General features: G+C 45.1%; 1 protein-coding gene across 1 annotated transcript; it reads left to right on the forward strand.

The window, feature by feature from the left end:
* The first annotated feature begins 1139 nt into the window (after positions 1–1139).
* LOC132385855 (zinc-binding protein A33-like) lies at positions 1140–20353 on the forward strand. The gene is made up of 7 exons (XM_059958083.1): positions 1140–1371; positions 2846–3045; positions 3513–3608; positions 4019–4252; positions 6069–6091; positions 6179–6297; positions 17206–20353. Exons 1-7 carry the CDS (start codon positions 1140–1142, stop codon positions 17754–17756), a joined length of 1455 nt encoding a protein of 484 aa, XP_059814066.1. The 3' UTR covers positions 17757–20353.
* Positions 20354–22734: the final 2381 nt, after the last annotated feature.

Here is a 22734-nt window from a genome sequence, read left to right on the forward strand (position 1 = left end):
GAAAGATCAGCCAGAGTGCTGAAGAGAAACACCGATAAATAACAAGAGCATGAAATAACCGCAGCGGCTGCTGATGGATCTCGGGAGCTCTCACCGCTCCCCTGTGCAATCCGACAGGCGGAAGGCCAAGGGAGAACAAGGTTGCAAAGGTAAATTCGTGATTTAGAAAATAAGAAACAGGAGCAGGCGTTGCCATTCGGCCCGTTGCACTGTTCTGCCCCTCACTCAGAACATGTTGAACTTTGCACTCAGCGCCACTTTCCTGAAACGTTTCCAACATCGCCGAGCTCCTAAATATGTCCGTTTACTTTAAGAAACTTGTGGAGAAAACTCCAAATATTCACTGCACTGTGTTGGGGAAATTTCTCCTCATCTCAGTCCTGCTGAGGTGGCCTCGGATTTTGAGTCTGCGATCCCTGGTTCCACTGCCCAGCCAGGAAAAACATCATTCCTGCCCCTACCCTGTAAATACCCCATGAGACTGTGTCTGTCACAATCAGGAAGCTTCTCCATGTGAACCTTGTGTTAATGAAATTGGTGACAGTTCTTTCAGTCCAGCAGCTTTGACCACAAGAACACCAGACAGTGGTCAGCACGGAATGTCCTGCAGTTACTGCAATAGAAGGACTGGATGGACACAGTGGAGTGGTTCCCTGAGCAGACAGTCCAGACCATCTGGCAGAATGCCTCATCACCAGATCTCTCCAACGGGCAGCAAGACCTCAGCTGTCTGGCGGCGATTCGGGCCCCTCCCAGTCTGATACTTGCTGCATGCCCGGAGATCACTCCCACAGCGCGCTGCCCCGTGATTACTGCCGTGGAGACGAGAGGGCCCCTCCCAGTCTGATCCTTGCTGCATGCCCGGAGATCACTCCCACAGCGCGCTGCCCCGAGATTACTGCAGTGGAGACGAGAGGGCCCCTCCCAGTCTGATCCTTGCTGCATGCCCGGAGATCACTCCCACAGCGCGCTGCCCCGAGATTACTGCAGTGGAGACGAGAGGGCCCCTCCCAGTCTGATCCTCGCTGCATGCCCGGAGATCACTCCCACAGCGCGCTGCCCCGAGATTACTACAGTGGAGACGAGACGGTCATTCACCTCTTTGCGGACTGTGGGCTGGCGAAGATCTGTGGAGAAAGATGCAAGGGCCTGTGCCACAGCAGCTGCGTGACAGAAGGCTCACTGATCCTCGGGCTGTTCCCAGGACGCGCAGGAAAACGGACAGCGAGTGCTGCGGGAAGATCATCAACCCGGGGAAAGATGCCCGGAGCTTGCCGGACTGCCATCACATCGAGATGTCGGGAGAGCAGGGGTTCCCAACCTGGGGTCCACGGTTCCTGTTACTGGTATTGGTCTTTGGCATTAAAAAACGTTTGAGAACCGCTGTCGTACAGGAATACTGCCGAATGACACATTCCAGACTACAGGGACACCATTGGAACTACAGGGATCCTCTACACTGGACAGGGAGAGGCCGGGTTGGCTGAGGAAGCCTCAATGTTATTGTAGTAGTGAACCACCCCAGGGGGGCACATGGCTTCTCCTTTCAGCGCAGGACTTCAATCGTCTTCCAGGGGAAGGTCCTTCCGACCGCAGGGATGGGGCCTTTGGAGATTCAGCTGACGTTTTTGTCGCTCTAGGTTTTTACAAGATGGGGTTGCTCACACACTAAACATAGAAATGCTCAGAATTTCCACTGAACACATCCAGCAAAACCATGTTGATTCCCGGAGCAAACACGAAGAAATATGCTGATGCTGGAAATTCAAACAACACACACAAAATGCTGGTGGGACACAGCAGGCCAGGCAGCATCTATAGGGAGAAGCACTGTCGATGTCAGGACTGACTGACAGCAGAGATAGTAAGAGATTTGAAAGTAGTGGGGGGAGGGGAAATGCGAAATGATAGGAGAAGACCGGAGGGGGTGGGGTGAAACAGAGAGCTGGAGAGGTGATTGGCAAAAGGGATGCAGAGCTGGAGATGGGAAAGGATCATGGGACGGGAGGCCTCGGGAGAAAGAAAGGGGGAGGGGGAGCACCAGAGGGAGATGGAGAACAGGAAGTGATGGGGAGAAAGAGAGAAAAAAAGACGAACAACTAAGTATGTCAGTGATGGGGTAAGTAGGGGAGGAGGTGCATTAACGGAAGTGAGAGAAGTCAATGTTCATGCCATCAGGTTGGAGGCTGCCTATGTGTTGTTCCTCCAACCTGAATGTGGCTCCATCTTGACAGACGAGGAGTCCATGGATAGACATATCAGAATGGGACTGGGAAGTGGAATTAAAATGTGTGGCCACTGGGAGATCCTGCTTTCTCTGTCGGACCGAGCGTAGGTATTCAGAGAAACGGTCTCCCAGTCTGCGTCGGGTCTCACCAATATATAAAAGGCCACACCGGGAAGACCGGACGCAGTATACCACACCAGCTGTCCTGACGAAGGGTCTCGGCCCGAAACGTCGACAGTGCTTCTCCCTACAGATGCTGCCAGGCCTGCTGTGTTCCACCAGCATTGTGTGTGTGTTGTGTGATTCCCCGAGTCTGCAGCGCGCGTAGTGGACAATCGCGGTACTGCAGGGGATCAGCAACTCCCCGAAAGTGAAAGCATTCTGAATCAGGAAGTGCTGGAGTTAACATGGCTTCGAAAGGAGAGACCGACAGTTTGAGCGAGGAGGTGATTTGTCCCGTCTGTCTGGATTTCTTCACCGATCCGGTTACACTGGAGTGCGGACACAACTTCTGTCGCTCTTGTATCACACGGTGTTGGGAAAGGGAGGAGAGAAACTCCTGCCCGGAATGTAGAGAGGAGTTTGCTGACCGCACCCTCAGGGTGAATCGGGCCTTAGCAAATCTGACACAAAAGGTACGAAATCTAAACCTGAATCCGAAAGGGAAGGAAAGTAAACGTCACTGCGAGGAACATGAGGAAGAACTGAAGCTGTTTTGTGAAACGGACAAGACACTGATCTGTCTGGTCTGTAGAGACGCGCAGGAACACAGAGAGCACCGCTTCATGCCGATTAAAGAAGCTGTTAAAATCTACAAGGTAAAAACTAACGTTAACTTAACATATTTCCTTTGTCCTTTGCTACACCTGACTCCTAACCTCCTCCCTCGTCACCATTCAGGGCCGCAAACAGCTCAGTTCCTCCCGTTTCTTCCATGGTCGATTGTCCTCTCGCATTAGATTCCTTCTTCTCCAGCCCTTTACCTCTTCCACCTGTCCCCTCTCAGCTTCTCACTTCATCACCCTCCCCCACGTTCCCCCTCACGTTGTCTCACCCGTCACCTGTCAGCTGGTTCTCGTCCCCAACCTTTTTATTCTGGCTTCTCTCCCATTCCTTCCCAGTCCCAAAGAAGGGTCTCATCCCGGAACACCGACTGTTTATTTCCCCTGAATAGATGCTGCCTGACTCACTGAGTTCCTCCAGCATTTTGTGTGATAATCGGGTTTGATCACCTGTTTCTTTTGATGCATCTTTGTTTCTATTTCCTTCACTCTCTGACCTCCAGGATCAGCTAAAATCTTCCTTAGACTCTCTCACAAAAAAGAAATCAGACTTCCAGGAAAAGGAGCAGCAACAGAAAGAGAAGATTTCCGGAGTTCGGGTGAGGCTTCCTGAGCGGAATTTCTGATATTACTGTCGAGTTTTGCTCCATTTAATGCAGAATAGCCGAGTATCGCAGCTCCAGTGACCTGGGTTCGATCCTGACCTCTGCTGCTGTCTGTGTGGAGTTTGCAGGCTCTCCCTGTGACCACGAGAGACTCCGACACATCCCAGGGACATGCTGGATGAATGGCTAATTACCGTTAACCCTGAAAAGGTGGGGAAGGTGTGTGTGAATCAGATGAGAGTTTATGGTTCAATATGTGAGAGCAGGTTTCAGGAAAACGTGAGGGAATGGTGTTGACGGGAATGCTCTCAGAAGTAGCATGGACTCCAATAGACCGAACTGAATGACGAAAGGAAACAGAGCACAGTAATGCAGTATATTAATCTTCACCTTTCCTTCGACAGGAACAGTCACACAGTGTTCAGTCCCACATCACATCCCAGTTTGCTGAACTGCGCCAGATTATCACTGAGAAAGAGCAGAGCTTACTCAGGGATCTCAGGGAAGAAGAGAAGAGGATTCTCAACCCAATGGAGAAAAATCTTCTAGCCCTTCAAGAGAATATAAGGATTATTCAGGAGGAAATCACTAAGTTAAAGGAACAGATGGATCAGAACGACAGTGTGATGTTTCTCAAGGTGAGGGATTATATTTCAATTTGTTTCTGTCAAAAGGCACTAAATGAACAGTGGTCTATTTGAAATAAACACAGCTCAGAGGCCAATTCTAACAAATCAATTGCCGCTGCTGGCGACCTCACACAAGTTGTTATACTTGCATGATGTGCCCTCCAATCACTCCAATAATGTCATTTCAAAATGTCCAAGGTACGCTTTCAGTCCTTCATTAGCAAAATACAATCTTGAAGCGATGAAACTTCAGGGTAATTCATTGTAAAGTAAGCTGCAACACAGCGGTCAAGAACAGAATGACATCCGCCCGTCCCCAGCTCAAAACTGCCCAGAACAAAGTACAGATACGTAACCTTTCCCCTTCGCCTTTACCACATCCCCACTCACGTGACGAGTTACCATAATAAACACGTAACACAGAATACAATGCAGACAGAAAACAGATATGTTGCTCCTACACACAACATTTACAAATGGCAGTAAACTGTTTCTCACCAGACAATTGATGCAACTATTCAGGGTTGTTGTTGTCCCATAATAATAAGATTATGAAGGGATTGGACACGCTGGAGGCAGGAAGCATGTTCCCGCTGATGGGTGAGTCCAGAACTAGAGGCCACAGTTTAAGAATAAGGGGTAGGCCATTTAGAACAGTGATGCGGAAAAACTTTTTCACCCAGAGAGTGGTGGATATGTGAAATGCTCTGCCCCAGAAGGCAGTGGAGGCCAAGTCTCTGGATGCATTCAAGAGAGAGTTAGATAGAGCTCTTATAGATCGTGCGGTCAAGGGATTTGGGGAGAGGGCAGGAACGGGGTACTGATTATGCATGATCAGCCATGATCACAGTGAATGGCTGTGCTGGCTAGAAGGGCCGAATGGCCTACTCCTGCACCTATTGTCTATTGTCTATTGTCCTAAAACTGGGCTTCCACAACTTCTGTACACCCCAGGACAAAATGCAAATCTCTCTGAAATTATTTACTCCGATCATAACACAGAGCTGCTGACTGTTTCCTTAAATACCGCATTAAACATCCTTTGAAACTCCCATTAACACCCGGTTCCAGTCACAGGCTGTGCGTGTGTCTGGTGCGGAGGGTGTGAGGGTCTTTGTCAATCAGTGAGAACAAAGAATGTGACCCACACATTAGACTTATCCTCCATATCCGGTTTCCATCAGATTATGGAAACTTTCACTGTCTCTTTATTTTCTGGATATATTTCACATGGGATTATATCCCATTCTCTATCATAAACAGGCCATTAGGTCCATCTTCTATCAGTTTCCCTGCTTCACAATCCTCCTTCCACCTACTCACCACAACCAGCAACAGTGCCCTGAACTCCCTGGTCCCTCACGTGTTTATCCAGCCTCCCCATTACAGTCAGTCTCTGCTGTTCCATTTCATCCACTCCTGTGGCAGCGAGTTTCACATCCTCCTCACTAAATTTCTTGTGGAATTTATTAAAATCCATCTGGAATTACATCTCCCCACGAGTCTCCCCATAAATAGAGGTACTTCCTCCACCCGCACACAATCACATACATCACTGATCTTAAATTCCTCCATCCTATCAGACTGACTTCATATCCAGATGATAATGCACAGCCTGTCCTGTCTTCGCTGTAAGTTTCATCCTCTCAGTAATGGTATGACATTCATAAACTTTCCCTGTCATTTACCCCATGGTTCTGTATTGTCCGTGTGTCTGAGTGATTGTGGGAGTGGGAATTTTCAACACCTTGTAATGATTTGGATGAAATGCAGGATGTGGACAGTAAGTCCAAGTCTAATCAGATTTGTGTTTTATTTATTTCAGGAGGAAGCTCGTCGGAACAGGAGGTAGGACAGGCTCTTTACTGAAACACTGAATGGATTTGTAAGATAGTTCAGAATAGCAATTTATAACCAGTAGTTTAATATTTACAGGATTAATGACGATGTCCAGGAATTAGCAGTGACAGATGAGACCCTACCAGTTGAAAACTTCGATCACCCCTATTTGTTGAACACAGTGCTGAGAGAAACGCTTGATGCTATTAATCGAGGTAAAACGTACAACGATTCATTTCCCCTTGTTTATGAAGCTCAATTTAGTTCCAATGTGAGGCAAAGATTGTCTGTAATACTGGGCTGAAGGGGAACTAAAGTTTATTCCACATCAACTCCACCGACTGGGAGGCATCACTGTCACATGGTCAGCTGGAGATGTCAGACCCCTGAACATACCAGCACAGGGTCACAACACAATCAATATACGGGACTGTCAGATGAACCACTGTGTTCCAAACCCAGGCAAATGCATTAACACACCAGGACATAAGTTTGGATCTACCAGAGGAGCTGAGAATTTAATACTGACAATAATATTGTCAGGAATAAAAATGAGTATCAGTGTGGTGATAGGGATTGTCAGGAAAATACACAAGTCGTTCATGTGCCCTGTGAGTGCAGACTCTGACTGACACAGGTCTTCCCCCTTCCGGATCAGCATCTCTCATTGTTGTTAGAGGCAGAAGAGGGGAGTGGTCGTGATCGGGGCCTGAATCGCCAGGGGAACAGACAGGAGATTCTATTGATGTGAACGGGACACCCGAATGGTATGTTGCCTCCTGGGTGCCAGGGTCAGGGATGGGTATCAGTGCATTAGGGAATCATCAGGGGAACAGACAGGAGATTCTATTGATGTGAACGGGACACCTGAATGGTATGTTGCCTCCTGGGTGCCAGGGTCAGGGATGCCTCGAATCGTGTCCGCAGCATTTTAGAGAGGGAGGGAAAAGAGCCAGATATCTTTGTAAATTTGTGACAATGACATTGGAAGTAAAAACAAAGAGGTCCTGAAAATAGAATTTGGAGAGCTTGGTAGAAAGCACTGAAGCAGCACCCCCAGGGTTGTAATTTCCAGATTGCTGCATGTGATACGTGCTGGTGAGGGTTGAAACAGGATAATTTGACAGATAAACATGGCTGAGAAGATGGTGCTGGGGACAGGGATTCAGGTTCTTGGATCATTGGGATCTCTTCTGGTGGAGGAATGACCTACTCAAAAGGGATGGGTCGCACCTCGACCCGAGGGAGAACAATATTCTCACAGAGAGGTTTGATAGAGCTGTTGGGGAGGATTGAAACTAATTTGGTGGGGGGGGGGGGTGTTGGAACTGGAGTGAAGGGATAAGACTGATGGTAAAAATGCAAAGATAGCGTCCAGTCAGACTGTCAGATAGGGCGGACAGATGAGAGGAGAAAATTGCAGCCAGTAGGGTGAGTATCAGTGCATTAGGGATGCAGAATTAAAAAGGGTAGCAGATACAGTACACCAAGTGTTATATTCCAATATATGGAGTATGAGAAATAAGGTGGATGATCTTGTTGCACTATTACCGATTGTTAGGTATGATGTTCTGGCCATCACTGAATTTTGACTGAAGGATGGTTGTAGTTGGGATCTGAATGTTCAAGGTTACACAATGTATCGGAGGAAGGAAGGAAGCCGATGGGGTGGTGTGGCTCTGCTGGTAAATCAGCAGCTAGATGTGACATAGGATTGGAAGATGTTGAATCTTGTGGGTTGAGGTAAGGAATTGCAAAAGTAAAAATGACACAGACACCAGTCATATACAGGCCTCCCAACAGTCAGTGGGTTGAGGCCCACAGATTACAACTGGAAATAGAAAAGGCTGATGAAAAGGACAATGTTATGATAATCACGGGAGATTTCAACATGCAGGTCAATTGGGAAAATCAGGTTGGTAAAGGATCTCAAGAGAGTGAGTTTGTTGAATGCAATGTGATGGCTTTCTAGAGCAGTTTGTCGTTGAGCCTACTCGGGGAACAGCTCTACTGGGTTGGGTGTTATGTATTGAACCAGAGGGGAGTAGTTAAAAGAAACCTTAGGAGGCAGAGCTCACAACATGACCGAGTTCAGCTTGAAATCTGATAAGGAGACAGTAAAGTCTGATGTTGTAGTATTTCAGAGGAGTGAAAGAAATTACAGCGGTCTGAGTGAGGAGTTGGCCAAAGCAAATTGGAAGGAGATGCTGGCAGGGATGAGAGCAGAGCAGAAATGGTGTCAGTTTCTGGGAAAATGAGGATAGATATACTCCAAAAATAAATAAATACTCAAATGGCGAAATAGTTCAACCATGGCTGACAAGGGAAGACAAGTTAATGTAAAGGCAAAGGAGAGGGCATACAACTAAACAAAAATTATTCGGAAGAGAGAGGATTGGGAAGCTTTGAAATATCGACAGAGAGGAACTAAAAGGATGATTGGGTGGGAAAAAATAAACAAGAAATTGATTTGAATTGAACTGGCCTGGTTGAAGAAGCTGTCCCGGAGCCTGTTGCTCCCGGCTTTTATGCTGCGGTACCGTATCCCGGATGGTAGCAACTGGTACAGGTTGTGGTTGGAGTGACTCTGGTATCCAATGATCCTTCAGGCCCTTTTTACACACCTATCTTTGGAAAACAAGATAGCAAACAATATCAAATTGTTTTTCAAGTATTGTAAAAAAATAAAACAGAGATGAGAGTGGATATAGGACAGCTAGAAAATGAGGCTGGATGCATAATAACAGAGGATAAAGAGATGGCAGATAAGCCAAATATTTTGCACCAGTATTCACCGTGGAAGACACCAGCACTGTGCCCGGTGTTGAAGAGTGCGAGGGAAGAGAAGTGAGTGCAGTTACTGTTACAAGGGAGAAGCTGCTCAAAAAGCTGAAAGCCCTAAAGATGCATAAGTCACCCAGACCAGATGAACTGCACCCTAGTGTTCTGAAAGAGGTCGCAGTAGAACTTATGGAGGCATTCCAAATAATCTTTCAAAATCACTGGACCCTGGCATGGTGCCAGAGGACTGGAAAATGGCAAATGTCACTTGACTCTTTAAGTAAGGAGGAAGGCAGCAGAAAGGAAATTATTGACCAGTTTGCCTCACCTCTATGGTTGGGAAGAAATTGGAGTCAGTTGTTAAGTGTGAGGCTATGGAATACTTGGTGACACTGGACAAGATAGGACAAGTCAGCATGGCTTCGTTAGGGAATATCCTGCCTGACAAACCTGTTGGGATTCTTTGAGGAGATTACAAGCAGGATCGATAAAGGGGATGCAGTGGATGTTGTATATTTGGAATCTCGGAAGGCCTTTGACAAAGTGCCACGCATGAAGGTGGTAACCAGGTTCAGAGGCTATGGCATTACAGAAAAGTTACAGGCATGGTTAGAACATTGGCTGATTGGTAGGAAACAGCGAATGGGAGTAAACGGAACCTTTCCTGGTTGGCTGCCAGTGAGTCGTGTTCCACAGGGACACAGGTGTTAGGACACCTTCATTTTATGCTGTATATCAAGATTTAGCTGATGGAATAGAAAATAAGATATAGGAGAAGAAATAGGCCATTCGGCCCATTGAGTTTACTCTAATATTCAGTCATGGGAAGACCCAATTCTTCCGGACATCCCCACTCCCCTGCTTTCACCCCATACCATTTGATGCCCCGGCTAAATGAGAACCGGTACATCTCTGCCTTAAATATGCCTTGGCCTCCGCAGCCACATGTCGCAACAAATTCCACAGATTCTCCACACACACTGACTAAAGTAATTTCTCCACATCTCAGTTCTAAAAGGACGTCCTTCAATCATGAAGTCACACCCTCTTGTCCTAGAGTAGATGGCTTTGTTTCCAGGTTTTGCAGATGATACGAAGATTGGCGGAGGGGCCGATAGTGTTGAGGAAACAGTTAGGCTGGACAAGGACATGGATGAGGAGGATGGGAAAGAAATTGGTAAATTATATACAATGTTGGAAAATACATGGTCCTGCACTTTGGTCGTAGAAATAATGTGCAGATTTTTTTTTTTCAAATGGGGAGAAAATGAAAAAATCTGAGACAAAATTGGATTTAGCAGTCATTCTGCAGAACTTCCTAAATGGTAACTTGCAGGTAGAGTCAGTGGTGAGGAAGGCAAATCCAATGTTAGCATTGAATTCAATCGGTTTAAATAGCATTCATTTCAAGAGCAGGGATGTGATGCTGAGGATTTATAAGGCACTGGTGAAGACTCACCTTGAGTATTGTGAACAATTTTGGGCTCCTCGTCTAAGAAAAGATGTGCTGGCATTGCAGAAGGTTCATTTCATAAGGATGATTCCAGGAATGAAAGGGTTATCATACGAGGAACGTTTGATAGCTCTGTGTCTGTACTCGCTGGAATTTAGAAAGATGAGGGGGAATCTCATTGAAACCTTTCAAATGTTGAAAGTCCTAGAAACCTTTCGAATGTTGAAAGTCCTAGACAGAGTAGATGTGGAAAGGATGATTCCCATGGTGGTGGAGTTTAGGAGAAGAGGGCACAGCCTCAAGACAGAGGGGGAATCTATTTAAAACATGTGGAGAAATTTGTGCCAGCAGCTGTTGAATTTGTGGAACCTGTTGGGTGTATTTAAGGCAGAGCTTGATAGGTTCTAGATTGGACACAGCATCAAAGTTTACGGGGAGAAGACCAGGTAGTGGGGCTGAGGAGGGAAAAAAGGATCAGCAATTATTGAATGGCGGAGCAGACTCGATAGGAAAATGGCCTAATTCTGCTCCTATGTCTCATGGTGATCAGACCACTACATTGAAGCATTGTGAGAATGAGCTCGGACACACCAACAAGCATTGACATGGGTCAAGATTTCATCTCGGGAGAAGCACACACAGCCTGGCAAAGCTCCCTCACACACATATACAAGAAGGACTGGCAGATTGTAGTCAGAGCCTCAGCAATGTACGTTGTTATTTCCCTCAGTAACCTGGAAACCAGTCTCTTCAGAGACAGTCATTTATTCATTTAAACAACTCAATCACGTGTGACACATTGTCAACACACACCAGACATGTGATGACACACTGTAACATAAAAATTCTTCAATGTGCACACTCTCCTTCAATGTGTATACACAGCACACGGATATTTACCACAATCAACACACACACACACACACACACACACACACACACACACACACACACACACACACACACACACACACACACACTAACAGAGTGTGACACACGGCCACAGAAATAGGCACAAATTCCCATTTAGGATTGAAATCTGCCGTCCTTACCCAGTCTGTCTGTTCTGTGTCACTGAGCTGCCCTCTGACGTGACGTCACATCAACACTTCACAGACAGACTCCGGGGTGAGATTCCTCAGGAGGATGATCTGGGAGGGTTTGATGGATGTTGAACTCACGGCCCACTTCATCAATCTGCAAGACTAAGATGTCTTCTTGAGCATGGCCCATTTGTGTGTATTTGCCCCCCCCCCATCCCTCTAACCATTTCCCATCTGTGTATTTATTTGAAAATATGTTATTTTTTACCTGTTTCTACAGCGTCTGAGGGCAAATTCCGTTCACCAACCTCCCTCTCTTAAAATGTTACCCGATTTCCCATCTCACTTTCAATCTGAGGCCTCTGGTTCTGTACTCCCATTTCTTGGAAAAAGAACGTTATTTAAGCTCCTTAGAATTATTTACCTTGATAAGGGGTCATACCTGAACATCCTACACTACAGCTGAATAGCCCAAGCTTACTCACTCTTTGCTTTTAACCCAAGCCCCCAGTCCTGGTAACATCCTCCTGAAGCCTCCTGTCCAGTGTAATGACATCCTCCCCATATTCGGGAACCGGAAAAGCAGACAATACTCCAAGTATGGTCTATCATCGACATCAAAGGCCTTGCTAAATTTCATGTGGACAGTGTGGAATAAGCTGATGAATACACGACTGAAGGTGTTTTTTTAGATTGGGACAAGAAGGGCGGCGTGGGAGCTAAATTCTGAAGGAAGACAGTGTAAAAAAAAAACTTTGTGTACAAGAACGGCGAGACTGCGCAGGACAGCGCGGAGAGTTTAAAAAGATGACCACCCTATACAGCGGGCAGCGGAGTGGGTGGCAGCAGAGTGTAGGGCTTTGGCTCAACGGGCTCAGGCGGTAACGGGAAGAGGCGAGAGCGAGGAACCGACTCTTTTTCTCCCCTTTGAAAATCAGCCCGGACGGACGGGGGAACAGCAGGGCACATTAGCTAATGGTTTAAAAAGTTCGTGTGCTTGGTGAAGTAAGTGGGTGAGTAGACCTATCTTTCTTTGTTTCATTCCTGTAGAATTAGGTAGCATGTCTGCAGGGTTAGTGCTTTGTTCAGGGTGTCAGATGTGGGAATCCTGGGAGACCTCCAGCCTCCCTGATAGCCACATCTGCACCAGGTGAACCGAGATTCAGCTCCTCGGAGACCGTGTTAGGGATCTGGAGCAGCAGCTTGATGACCTACTGCTTATTAGAGAAAACGAAGAGGTGATAGACAGGAGCTACAGGGAGGTAGTCATCCCTAGGCTACAGGGGTCAGAAAACTGGGTGACTGTCAGGAGAGGGAAGGGAAATGCCAGGGTAGTGGAGAGCACCACTGTGTCTGCCCCCCTCAGCAACAAGTATATCGTTTTGGATGCTGTTGAGGTGGATGACCTGACAGGGGACGGCCATGGTCTCTGGCACTGAGCCTGGCGCTGTTGTGCAGGAGGGAAGGAGGGAGAAGAGGAATGCGGTAGTCATAGGGGATTCCATAGTCAGGGGAACAGACAGGAGATTCTGTGAGCCTGATAGAGATACCCGCATGGTGGGCTGCCTCCCAGGTGCCAGGGTATGGGATCCAGGGTATGGGTCCAGAATATCCTGAAGGGAGAGGGCGAGCAGCCAGCTGTCTTGGTACATGTTGGTACCAATGACATAGAGAGGGAAAGGGAGGAGGTCCTGAAGAGAGATTTCCGGGAGTTAGGAATGAAGCTGAGAAGCAGGACCTCCAGGGTAGTTATCTCAGGATTGCTACCTGTGCCATGTGCTAGCGAGGGCAAGAATAGTAGGATCAGGCTGATGAATGTGTGGCTGAGAGACTGGTGCAGGGGACAGGGCTTCAGATTCTTGGATCATTGGGATCTCTTTAGGGGGAAGTATTAACTGTTCAAAAAGGACGGGTTACACCTGAACCCGAAGGGGATCAATATCATAGCAGAAATGTTTAATAGAGCTGTTAGGGAGGGTTTAAACTAATTTGGCAGGGGGATGGGAAAGAGGTGACATAGGATCGGAAGGTGCAGAATCTTTATGGGTTGAGCTAAGAAATCGCGGGGTAAAAGGACCCTGATGGCAGTTATCTACCGGCCTCCTAACAGCTGCAGCGATGTGGACTACAGATTACAACAGGAAATAGAGAAGGCTTGCCAGAAGGGCAGTTTTATGATAATTGTGGGGATTTTAACATGCGAGTGGATTGGGAAAATCAGATCGACACTGGATCTCAAGACAGAGAATTTGAAGAATGTCTACGAGATGGCTTTTCAGAACAACTTGTTGTTGAGCCCACTACGGGATCAGTGGTACTGAATTGGATATTGTGTAATGACCCAGAGGTGATTAGAGAGATTGAGGTGAAGGAACTGTTAGGTGGCAGAGATCGTAACATGATTGAGTTCACTGTAAAATTTGAGAAAGAGAAGCAGAAATCCGATGTGTCGGTATTGCAGTGGAGTAAAGGAAATTACAGTGGCATGAGAGAGGAACTGGCCAAATTTGACTGGAAAGGGACACTAGCGGAAGGACAGCAGAGCAGCAGTGGCTGGAGTTTATGCGAGAAGTGAGGAAGGTGCAAGACAGATACATTCCAAAAAAGAAGTAATTTTCAAATGGAAAAAGATGCAACCATGGCTGACAAGAGAAGTGAAAGCCAAAGTAAAAGCAAAGGAGAGGGCATTCAAGGAAACAAAAAAATAGTGGGAAGACAGGGGATTGGGAAGTTTTTAAAAGCTTACAAAAGGAAACTAAGAAGGCCATTAAGAGGGAAAAGATGAACTATGAAAGAAAGCTAGCAAATAATATCAAAGAAGATACCAAAAGCTTTTTCAAGTATATAAAGAGTAAAAAACCGGTGAGAGTGGATATAGGACTGATAGAAAATGATGCTGGAGAAATTGTAATGGGAGATAAGGAGATGGCTGAGGAACTGAACGAGTATTTTCATCTGTCCTCACTGAGGAAGATATCAGCAGTATACCGGACACTCAAGGGTGTCAGGGAAGAGAAGTGTGCGCAGTCACAATTACGACAGAGAAAGTACTCAGGAAGCTGGATAGTCTCAGGGTAGATAAATCTCCAGGACCAGATGGAATTCACCCTTGTGTTTTGAAGGAAGTAGCTGTGGAGATCGCAGAGGCATTAGCAATAATCTTTCAAAAGTCAATAGATTCTGACATGGTTCTGGAGGAGTGGAAGATTGTAAATGCCACTCTGGTATTTAAGAAAGGGGCAAGGAAGCAAAAAGTAAATTATAGACCTGTTAGCTTGACATCGGTGGGAGTCAATTGTCAAGAATGAGGTTACGGAGTACCTGGAGGCATATGACAAGATAGGCCAAACTCAGCATGGTTGCCTTAAAGGAAAATCCTGCCTGACAAACCCATTGAAATCTTTTGAGGAGAGTACAAGTAGGCTGGACAAGGGAGATGCAGTGGATGTTGTGTATTTGGATTTTCAGAAGGCCTTTGACAAGGTGCCACACATGAGGTTGCTCAACAAGATAAGAGCCCATGGAATTACGGGAAAGTTACATCTGTCGATAGAGCGTTGGCTGATTGGGAGGAAACAGAGAGTGGGAATAAAGGATCCCATTCTGGTTGTCTGCCGGTTAAAAGTGGTGTTCCAGAGGGGTCCGTGTTGGGGCCACTTCTTTTTACGTTGTATATCAACGATTTGGATTATGGAAAAGATGGCTTTGTTGCTAAGTTTGCTGATGATACAAAGGTAGGTGGAAACTCCCCCACCTGAGGAATCAGAGAGTCTGCAGAGAGACTTGGATAGATTTGGAGAATGGTCAAAGAAGTGGCAAATGAAATACAATGTTGAAAAGTGTATATGGTTATTATTTAAGTGGAGAGAGAATTCAAAGTTCTGAGATGCAACGGGACTTGAGGGTGCTCGTGCAGGATACCCTTAAGGTTAGTCTCCAGGTTGAGTCGGTGGTGAAGAAGGTTGACATTCATTTCTAGAGGAATAAAATATAAGAGCAGGGATGTGATGTTGAGGCTCTATAAGGCACTGGTAAGACCTCACTTGGAATAGTGTGTGCAGTTTTGGGCTCCTTATTTAAGAAAGGATGTTCTGACATTGGAGAGGGTTCAGAGCAGATTCACCAGAATGATTCCGGGAATGAGAGGGTTAACATGTGAGGAACATTTGATCACTCTTGGACTGACCTCCGTGCAGTTTAGAAGAATGAGGAGGAACCTCATGGAAACATGTTGAATTTTAAAAGGCATGGACAGAGTGGATGTGGCAAAGTTGTTTCCCATGATGGGGGAGTCTGGTACGAGAGAGCATGACTTAAGGATTGAAGGGCGCCCACTCAAAACGGAGATGCAAAGAAATTTTTTTAGCTAGAGGGTGGTGAATCTGTGAATTTGTTGCAGCAGTGGAGGCCAGGTCATTGGGTGTATTTAAGGCAGAGATTGATCAGTATCTGAGTAGCAACGGCATCAAAGGTCACGGTGAGAAGGTGGGGGAGTGGCACTAAATGGGAGAATGGATCAGCTTATGATAAAATGGCAGAGCAGATTCGAAGGGCCGAATGGCGCCTGAGATCTCCACCACCCCCGGTCCACGGGGCCGCGCTGACCGAGTCTCCCCCGATCCCCGGGGCCGCGCCGTCCGAGTCTCCCCCGATCCCCGGGGCCGCGCTGTCCGAGTCTCCCCCCGATCCCCGGGGTCACGCTGTCCGAGTCTCCCCCCGATCCCCGGGGCCGCGCTGCCCGAGTCTCCCCCTGATCCCCGGGGCCGCGCTGTCCGACTCTCCCCCCGATCCCCGGGACCCCGCTGCCCGAGTCTCCCCCCCGATCCCCGGGGCCCCGCTGTCCGAGTCTCCCCCGATCCCCGGGGCCCCGCTGCCCGAGTCTCCCCCCGATCCCCGGGGCCGCACTGTCCGAGTCTCCCCCCGATCCCCGGGGCCGCGCTGTCCGAGTCTCCCCCCGATCCCCGGGGCCGCGCTGTCCGAGTCTCCCCCCGATCCCCGGGACCCCGCTGTCCGAGTCTCCCCCCGATCCCCGGGGCCGCGCTGTCCGAGTCTCCCCCCGATCCCCGGCGCCGCGCTGTCCGAGTCTCCCCCCGATCCCCGGGGCCGCGCTGTCCGAGTCTCCCCCCGATCCCCGGGGCCCCGCTGTCCGAGTCTCCCCCCGATCCCCGGGGCCGCGCTGCCCGAGTCTCCCCCCGATCCCCGAGGCCCCGCTGCCCGAGTCTCCCCCCGATCCCCGGGGCCGCGCTGCCCGAGTCTCCCCCCGATCCCCGAGGCCCCGCTGTCCGAGTCTCCCCCCGATCCCCGGGGCCCCGCTGTCCGAGTCTCCCCCCGATCCCCGGGGCCGCGCTGTCCGAGTCTCCCCCCGATCCCCGGGGCCGCGCTGTCCGAGTCTCCCCCCGATCCCCGGGGCCGCGCTGTCCGAGTCTCCCCCCGATCCCCGGGGCCGCGCTGTCCGAGTCTCCCCCGATCCCCGGGGCCCCGCTGTCCGAGTCTCCCCCCGATCCCCGGGACCCCGCTGTCCGAGTCTCCCCCCGATCCCCGGGGCCCCGCTGTCCGAGTCTCCCCCCGATCCCCGGGGCCGCGCTGTCCGAGTCTCCCCCCGATCCCCGGGACCGCGCTGTCCGAGTCTCCCCCCGATCCCCGAGGCCCCGCTGTCCGAGTCTCCCCCCGATCCCCGGGGCCGCGCTGTCCGAGTCTCCCCCCGATCCCCGGGGTCGCGCTGTCCGAGTCTCCCCCCCGATCCCCGGGGCCGCGCTGTCCGAGTCTCCCCCCGATCCCCGGGGCCGCGCTGTCCGAGTCTCCCCCCGATCCCCGGGGACTCTCTAATTCTCTGCTTCTCCCCCCAGTCTCTGTCACCCTGGATGTGGAAACGGCGAATCCGTATCTCGAGGTGTCTGAGGATCGGAAGAGTGTGAGACGGACCTGGACCCGGAGGAATCTCCCTGACACCGGGAAGAGATTCACAGACTGGCCTTGTGTGCTGGGATCGGAGGGATTCACATCGGGGAGACATTACTGGGAGGTGGAGGTGACGGGGATTCGGCGCTGGGGTCTGGGAGTCGCCGCAGAGTCTGTGGAGAGGAAGAGAGGGGTCAGTCTGAGTCCGGAGACCGGATTCTGGTTCATCAGGCGGGTTGGTGACGTGTTACATCGGGATTGTGACGTGTCCGGTCGCCCCTCCCCCGAGTCCCGTCTCGCTGCCGGTCCCATCCCCGGGAGGGTGGGAGTTTATCTCAGTTACGAGTCCGGGACAGTTTCATTTTACAACGCGGAGACCAAGGCCCATCTCCACACCTTCACTGGGAATAAATTCACGGGGAAACTTTATCCTCTCTTCGCGCCCTGGGATGAAAACCAGTGGCTGAGAATCTGCTCCGGTTCCGCTCCGGGTCTGTAAACGGGTCGGGTCCCGGGACCGGCGTCAGGAGTAAAGTCCCTGTAAATATAAATGTGCGGAGAGTGCAGCTAAATACGTGGCTCAGGGGATGGTGCAGGAGGGAGGGCTTCATGTTTCTGGACAATTGGGCTTTGTTCCCGGGAAGGTGGGGCCTGTTCCGACAGGACGGTTTGCCCCTAAACTGGGCGGGGGGGGGGGAATAAAATTCTTGCGGGTAGATTTGCCAGTGCTGCTCCGGGGAATTTAATCTAGATTTGCAGAGGGAGGGGAACCAGAGTGTTAGAGCAGATAGTGAGGTGCAGGAGGATAAGGAACATGAGAGGACTGCATGTATAAACGGAAATGAAAAAAAAAAGCGGATGATATACATATTCTCAGGTACATCTATTTCAATGCACGGAGTATTGTCGGTAAAACAGATGAGTTTAGGGCTTGGGTTGACACGTGGGATAACGACATTACTGCTATTAGTGAGGGGCAGAACTGGCAGCTCAATGTTCCGGTAAAATTGGAGAACGGCCAATTTTGTGGAAATGAAAAAGGATCCAGGAAGAGTGGATTGGGATAAGTTTTTTTTCTGGCAAGGATGTGTTCAGTAAGTTCACAGGCATAAGAAATTAAATAGAGATTGGGTTGGAAATGTTATAGCAACTTCATTTAATTCAAAATCGAGAGGAGTTGCAATTTCGGTTAATAAATCTTTACCAATTAAAATACAAAATGTAATAATTGATTCTGTGGGGAGATATGTGATTATACATTGTGAATTTTTTTCAGAATTATGGACTTTTATGAATATTGATGCACCAAATGAAAATGATGCAAAATTCATACAAGAAGATTTTTTGAACTTGGCTGACGCAAATGATAAAATATTAATAGGCGGAGATTTTAATTTTTGTTAAGATCCAGTTTTGGAAAGGTCAACTACAGATGTTACAAAATTAAAAGTAATAAAACTAACTTTATCATTAATGAAAGATTTAAACCTGATTGATATATGGAGAAAAATTAATCCAAGAGAAAGAGATTATTCATTTTATTCAAATAGACATAAAACTTAGATGGAGATTTAATACAATTTTATTAAAACGTCAAGATTTTTGTGATTTTATGAAAAAACAGATTCAATTTTTTTTGGATACAAATTTACATTCAGTTGAGGATAAAATTGTATTATAGGAAGCGATGAAAGCATATTTAAGGGGTCAGATTATAAGTTATACATCTAAAATTAAGAAGGAAAATTGGGAAAAGATATCATAAAGTTAGAAAAAGAATCTCAAAGATATATGACAGAAGAAAAACAAAGACAACTTGTTAATAAAAAACTACAATATAATACCCTCCAGACGTATCGTACAAAAATGTAATTATGAGAACTAAACAGAAATATTACGAATTAGGTGAAAGATCACATAAAATTCTTGCTTGGCAGTTGAAAACAGAACAGGCTTTTAAAACAATAAATGCAATTAGAACAAGTGTAAATAAGGTTGCTGATAAACCTTTAGAAATTAATGAAACTTTAATTTTTTTTATACTGAACTATATCAATCAGAATCACAAAATAAGATTACTGAGATAGATAAATTTTTATCACAAATAACCCTTCCAAAATTTAATTTGGAAGAACAGAAAGGATTAGATATGCCCCTTACATTAAAAGAGGTTGAAGAAGCTTTAGGATCACTTCAGAGTAACAAATCCCCAGAAGAAGATGGTTTTCCTCCTGAATTTTATAAAAAAAATTTAAAGATATATTAATTCCTCCCTTTATGGAATTAATATACCAAGTGGAAAGAATGCATAAACTCCCACAATCTTTTTTAACAGCGATCATAACTGTATTGCCAAAAAAGAGATCCTCTAAAACCAACATCATATAGGCCTATTTCTTTGTTGAATACAGATTATAAGATAATAGCAAAAATTTTATCTAATAGAATATCTAAATGTTTACCAAAATTAATACATATGGATCAAACAGATTTTATTAAAAACAGACAATCAATGGATAATCTAACCTGCTTACTTAGTATAATTCATCTGGCACAAAAAAGAGAGGAAATGAGTGTGGCATTTGCTTTGGATGCAGAAAAAGCATTTGATAAATTGGAATGGGATTTTTTGTTTAAGGTATTGGAAAAATATGAGCTGGGAAAATCTTTTATACAATGGATTAAAACCTTAAATACTAATCCTCAAGCTAAAGTAGTTACAAATGCTCAGATTTCAACACCATTTTGCTTAACGAGGTCAACTAGACAAGGCTGCCCGTTATCACCTGCTTTATTTGTATTGGCAAAAGAACCATTAGCTGAATTAATTAGAACAGATTCAGATATTGGCGGTTTTAGAGTTAATCAAGAAGTATATAAGATTAATTTATTTGCTGATGATGTTTTGATTTATTTAACAAACCCATTACAATCTTTGCAAAGATTATCTTTTAAATTGGAAGAATACGGGAAAGTATCAGGGTATAAATTAAATTGGGATAAAAGTGAAATTTTACCCCTTACCAAAGGAAATTATAATCAATGTCGATTAGTAACTCAATTTCGATGCTCAATAAATGGGATAAAATATTTAGGTATCAGAATTGACAATGATGTAAAAAATTTATATAAATAACATTATTTGCCCTTATTAAAAAAAATAAAAGAGGATCTTGATAAATGGATGATGTTACCAATAACATTAATAGGTAGAGTTAATGCTTTAAAAATGAATATATTCCATAGATTGCAATATTTATTCCAAACCTAACCAATACAATTACCGCAGAAGTTTTTTCAAGAACTAAATAAATATGTAAGGAAATTTCTTTGGAAAGGAAAGATGTCAAGAATATCATTGGAAAAATTGAGATGTAAATTTGATTTAGGAGGGTTACAACTTCCAAATTTTAGGAATTATGATAAAGCAAATGAACTTAGATTTATTGCATCTTTTTTTGATGAAAAAAAAACTGGCATGGATTAGAATAAAATTAGATAAGATAGGAGAAAACATACCAGAAGATTTTACATATAAATGGGAATCCAAATTGATACGGGAAAAAAAAAGAATCTCCTATATTAAGACACGATTGATTTATGGAATAAGGTAAATATGGATGATAAGATAAAGAGATCTTTATTAGCAAAAACAAACTTTAATTTAAAATAGGCTTATTCCTTTTACAATGGATAATAAACTTTTACATAATTGGTTCCAAAAGGGGATTAAATATATACGTAATTGTTTTGAAGGAGGTATATTGATGTCGTTTGATCAATGAAAAAATAAATATAAAATATCAAACAACACTCTTTTCTCTTATTTTCAATTAAAGGTCAATTTACGAGAAAAGCTGGGTCAAACAATGTTGATGCCAAAACCAAGTGAAATAGAAATATTAATTCAAAAAGGAAAAATTTTAAAAATTACATCTTGTATGTACAATTTGATTCAAAAACAGACTGAATCTGGAATTCATAAATCAAGACAAAAATGGGAAACCGATTTGAATGTTAAAATTGTTGGAAAAAGTTGGTCAAGATTATGTTCTGATAGTATGATAAATACAATAAATGTTCTAATTAGATTAATACAATATAATTTTTACATCAATTATATATAACACCACAGAAAATAAATAGATTAAATTCAAATATGTCTGACCAATGCTTTCGATGTAATCAAGAAATTGGTACTTTTTTACATTCTACTTGGTCTTGTTTTAAAATTCAACCATTTTCGATATATCTGACTTTTATTGGAACAAAGTACTGGAGTTCAACTCCCAAATAGTCCAATATTATTTTTATTAGGAGATATTGAAGGGACAATACCGAAAATTAAATTGAATAAGTATCAGAAAAAGTTTATAAATATTGCATTGGCAGTAGCTAAAAAAGTTATCGCAATTGCTTGGAAATCTGAGTTATATTTAACTATGGATTATTGGAATAATGAAATATAGTTGTATTCCACTTGAAAAAATTACATATAATCTAAGAAATGAATATGATATATTTTTCAAAATTTGGCTCCCATACCTACAAAAGATGGGATTAAATATATAGGTCCTTTGAAGATAAAATTATAATGCAATTGGGGAAAGTAAGAATAAATATTAAAATTATTTTGAACTCCATGGATCATGAGGGTATCCTCCAATATCGAGACAATTTTCTTCTTTATTTCTTTCTTTAGATAAGGGTTAAGGTGGGGAGGGGGAGGATTAATATTATTTTTCTTTTACTTACTAATTTTTCATTACGTTTATTCTTTGTAATTTTCTAAAAAAATAATAAATAAATAAAAAGAGCATCTCAGTAATCCAACAGCCCACTCACCTTTGCTACCCTTTGTTATTTCCTTACGTTTAACACAATTATTACGTGCCTTTTGCAGCTCAAACTGTGAATTGATTTAAAGTCAGTCCCATAATTTAATAGCTTTTATTTGAAAACTATCTACCCTCGCAAAGATTGTACTGAAGACTGCATTTGATTTTTCTTCAGCCTTGTACGCTTCACATTGAAATAGTATGTGTTTCGACGGTTTCATAATGACAAAATGTACACGACACAGAATGAAGTTTTCCAATTAGTTACAAGGCATAAGTAAGCATAGTGTGGATATTTCTGTCATGTGAATATCATTCCTTCACTTGTTTTAAGCCCTTCTTCTATAAACCCAACAGGTTTATGTATTCTGGAAAGGTGTCTGTCTTTACGTCCATTATCCTACGTCTTGCCATAAGCCCCTAATTCTTAACACTACCAACCTTTTAGCTTCTAATTTGCTATGTGGAAGGTCTATATCCACAGCTTAACATTTAACAGCTTTTGGAGCTAAACAGTCAACATCATCATTTCCCTCAACAGTGTGATATGAAGGGCCCATCATGTGCAGACATATAAATCAAACTTTATATATGAAATACCGTTTGACAAGTTTCCAACAGTCAATCTGACCTACTGCC

The sequence above is a fragment of the Hypanus sabinus genome, assembly GCF_030144855.1.
Source record: "Hypanus sabinus isolate sHypSab1 chromosome X2 unlocalized genomic scaffold, sHypSab1.hap1 SUPER_X2_unloc_3, whole genome shotgun sequence".
Taxonomy (NCBI): Eukaryota; Metazoa; Chordata; class Chondrichthyes; order Myliobatiformes; family Dasyatidae; genus Hypanus; species Hypanus sabinus.

Coding starts and splice junctions, on each gene's coding strand:
- LOC132385855 (XM_059958083.1), top strand. CDS start 1,140: ATGCAAGGGCCTGTGCCACAGCAGCTGCGTGACAGAAGGCTCACTGAT. Junction 3,046..3,512: donor AAGCTGTTAAAATCTACAAG/GTAAAAACTAAC, acceptor TCTGACCTCCAG/GATCAGCTAAAATCTTCCTT. Junction 3,609..4,018: donor AGAAGATTTCCGGAGTTCGG/GTGAGGCTTCCT, acceptor TTCCTTCGACAG/GAACAGTCACACAGTGTTCA.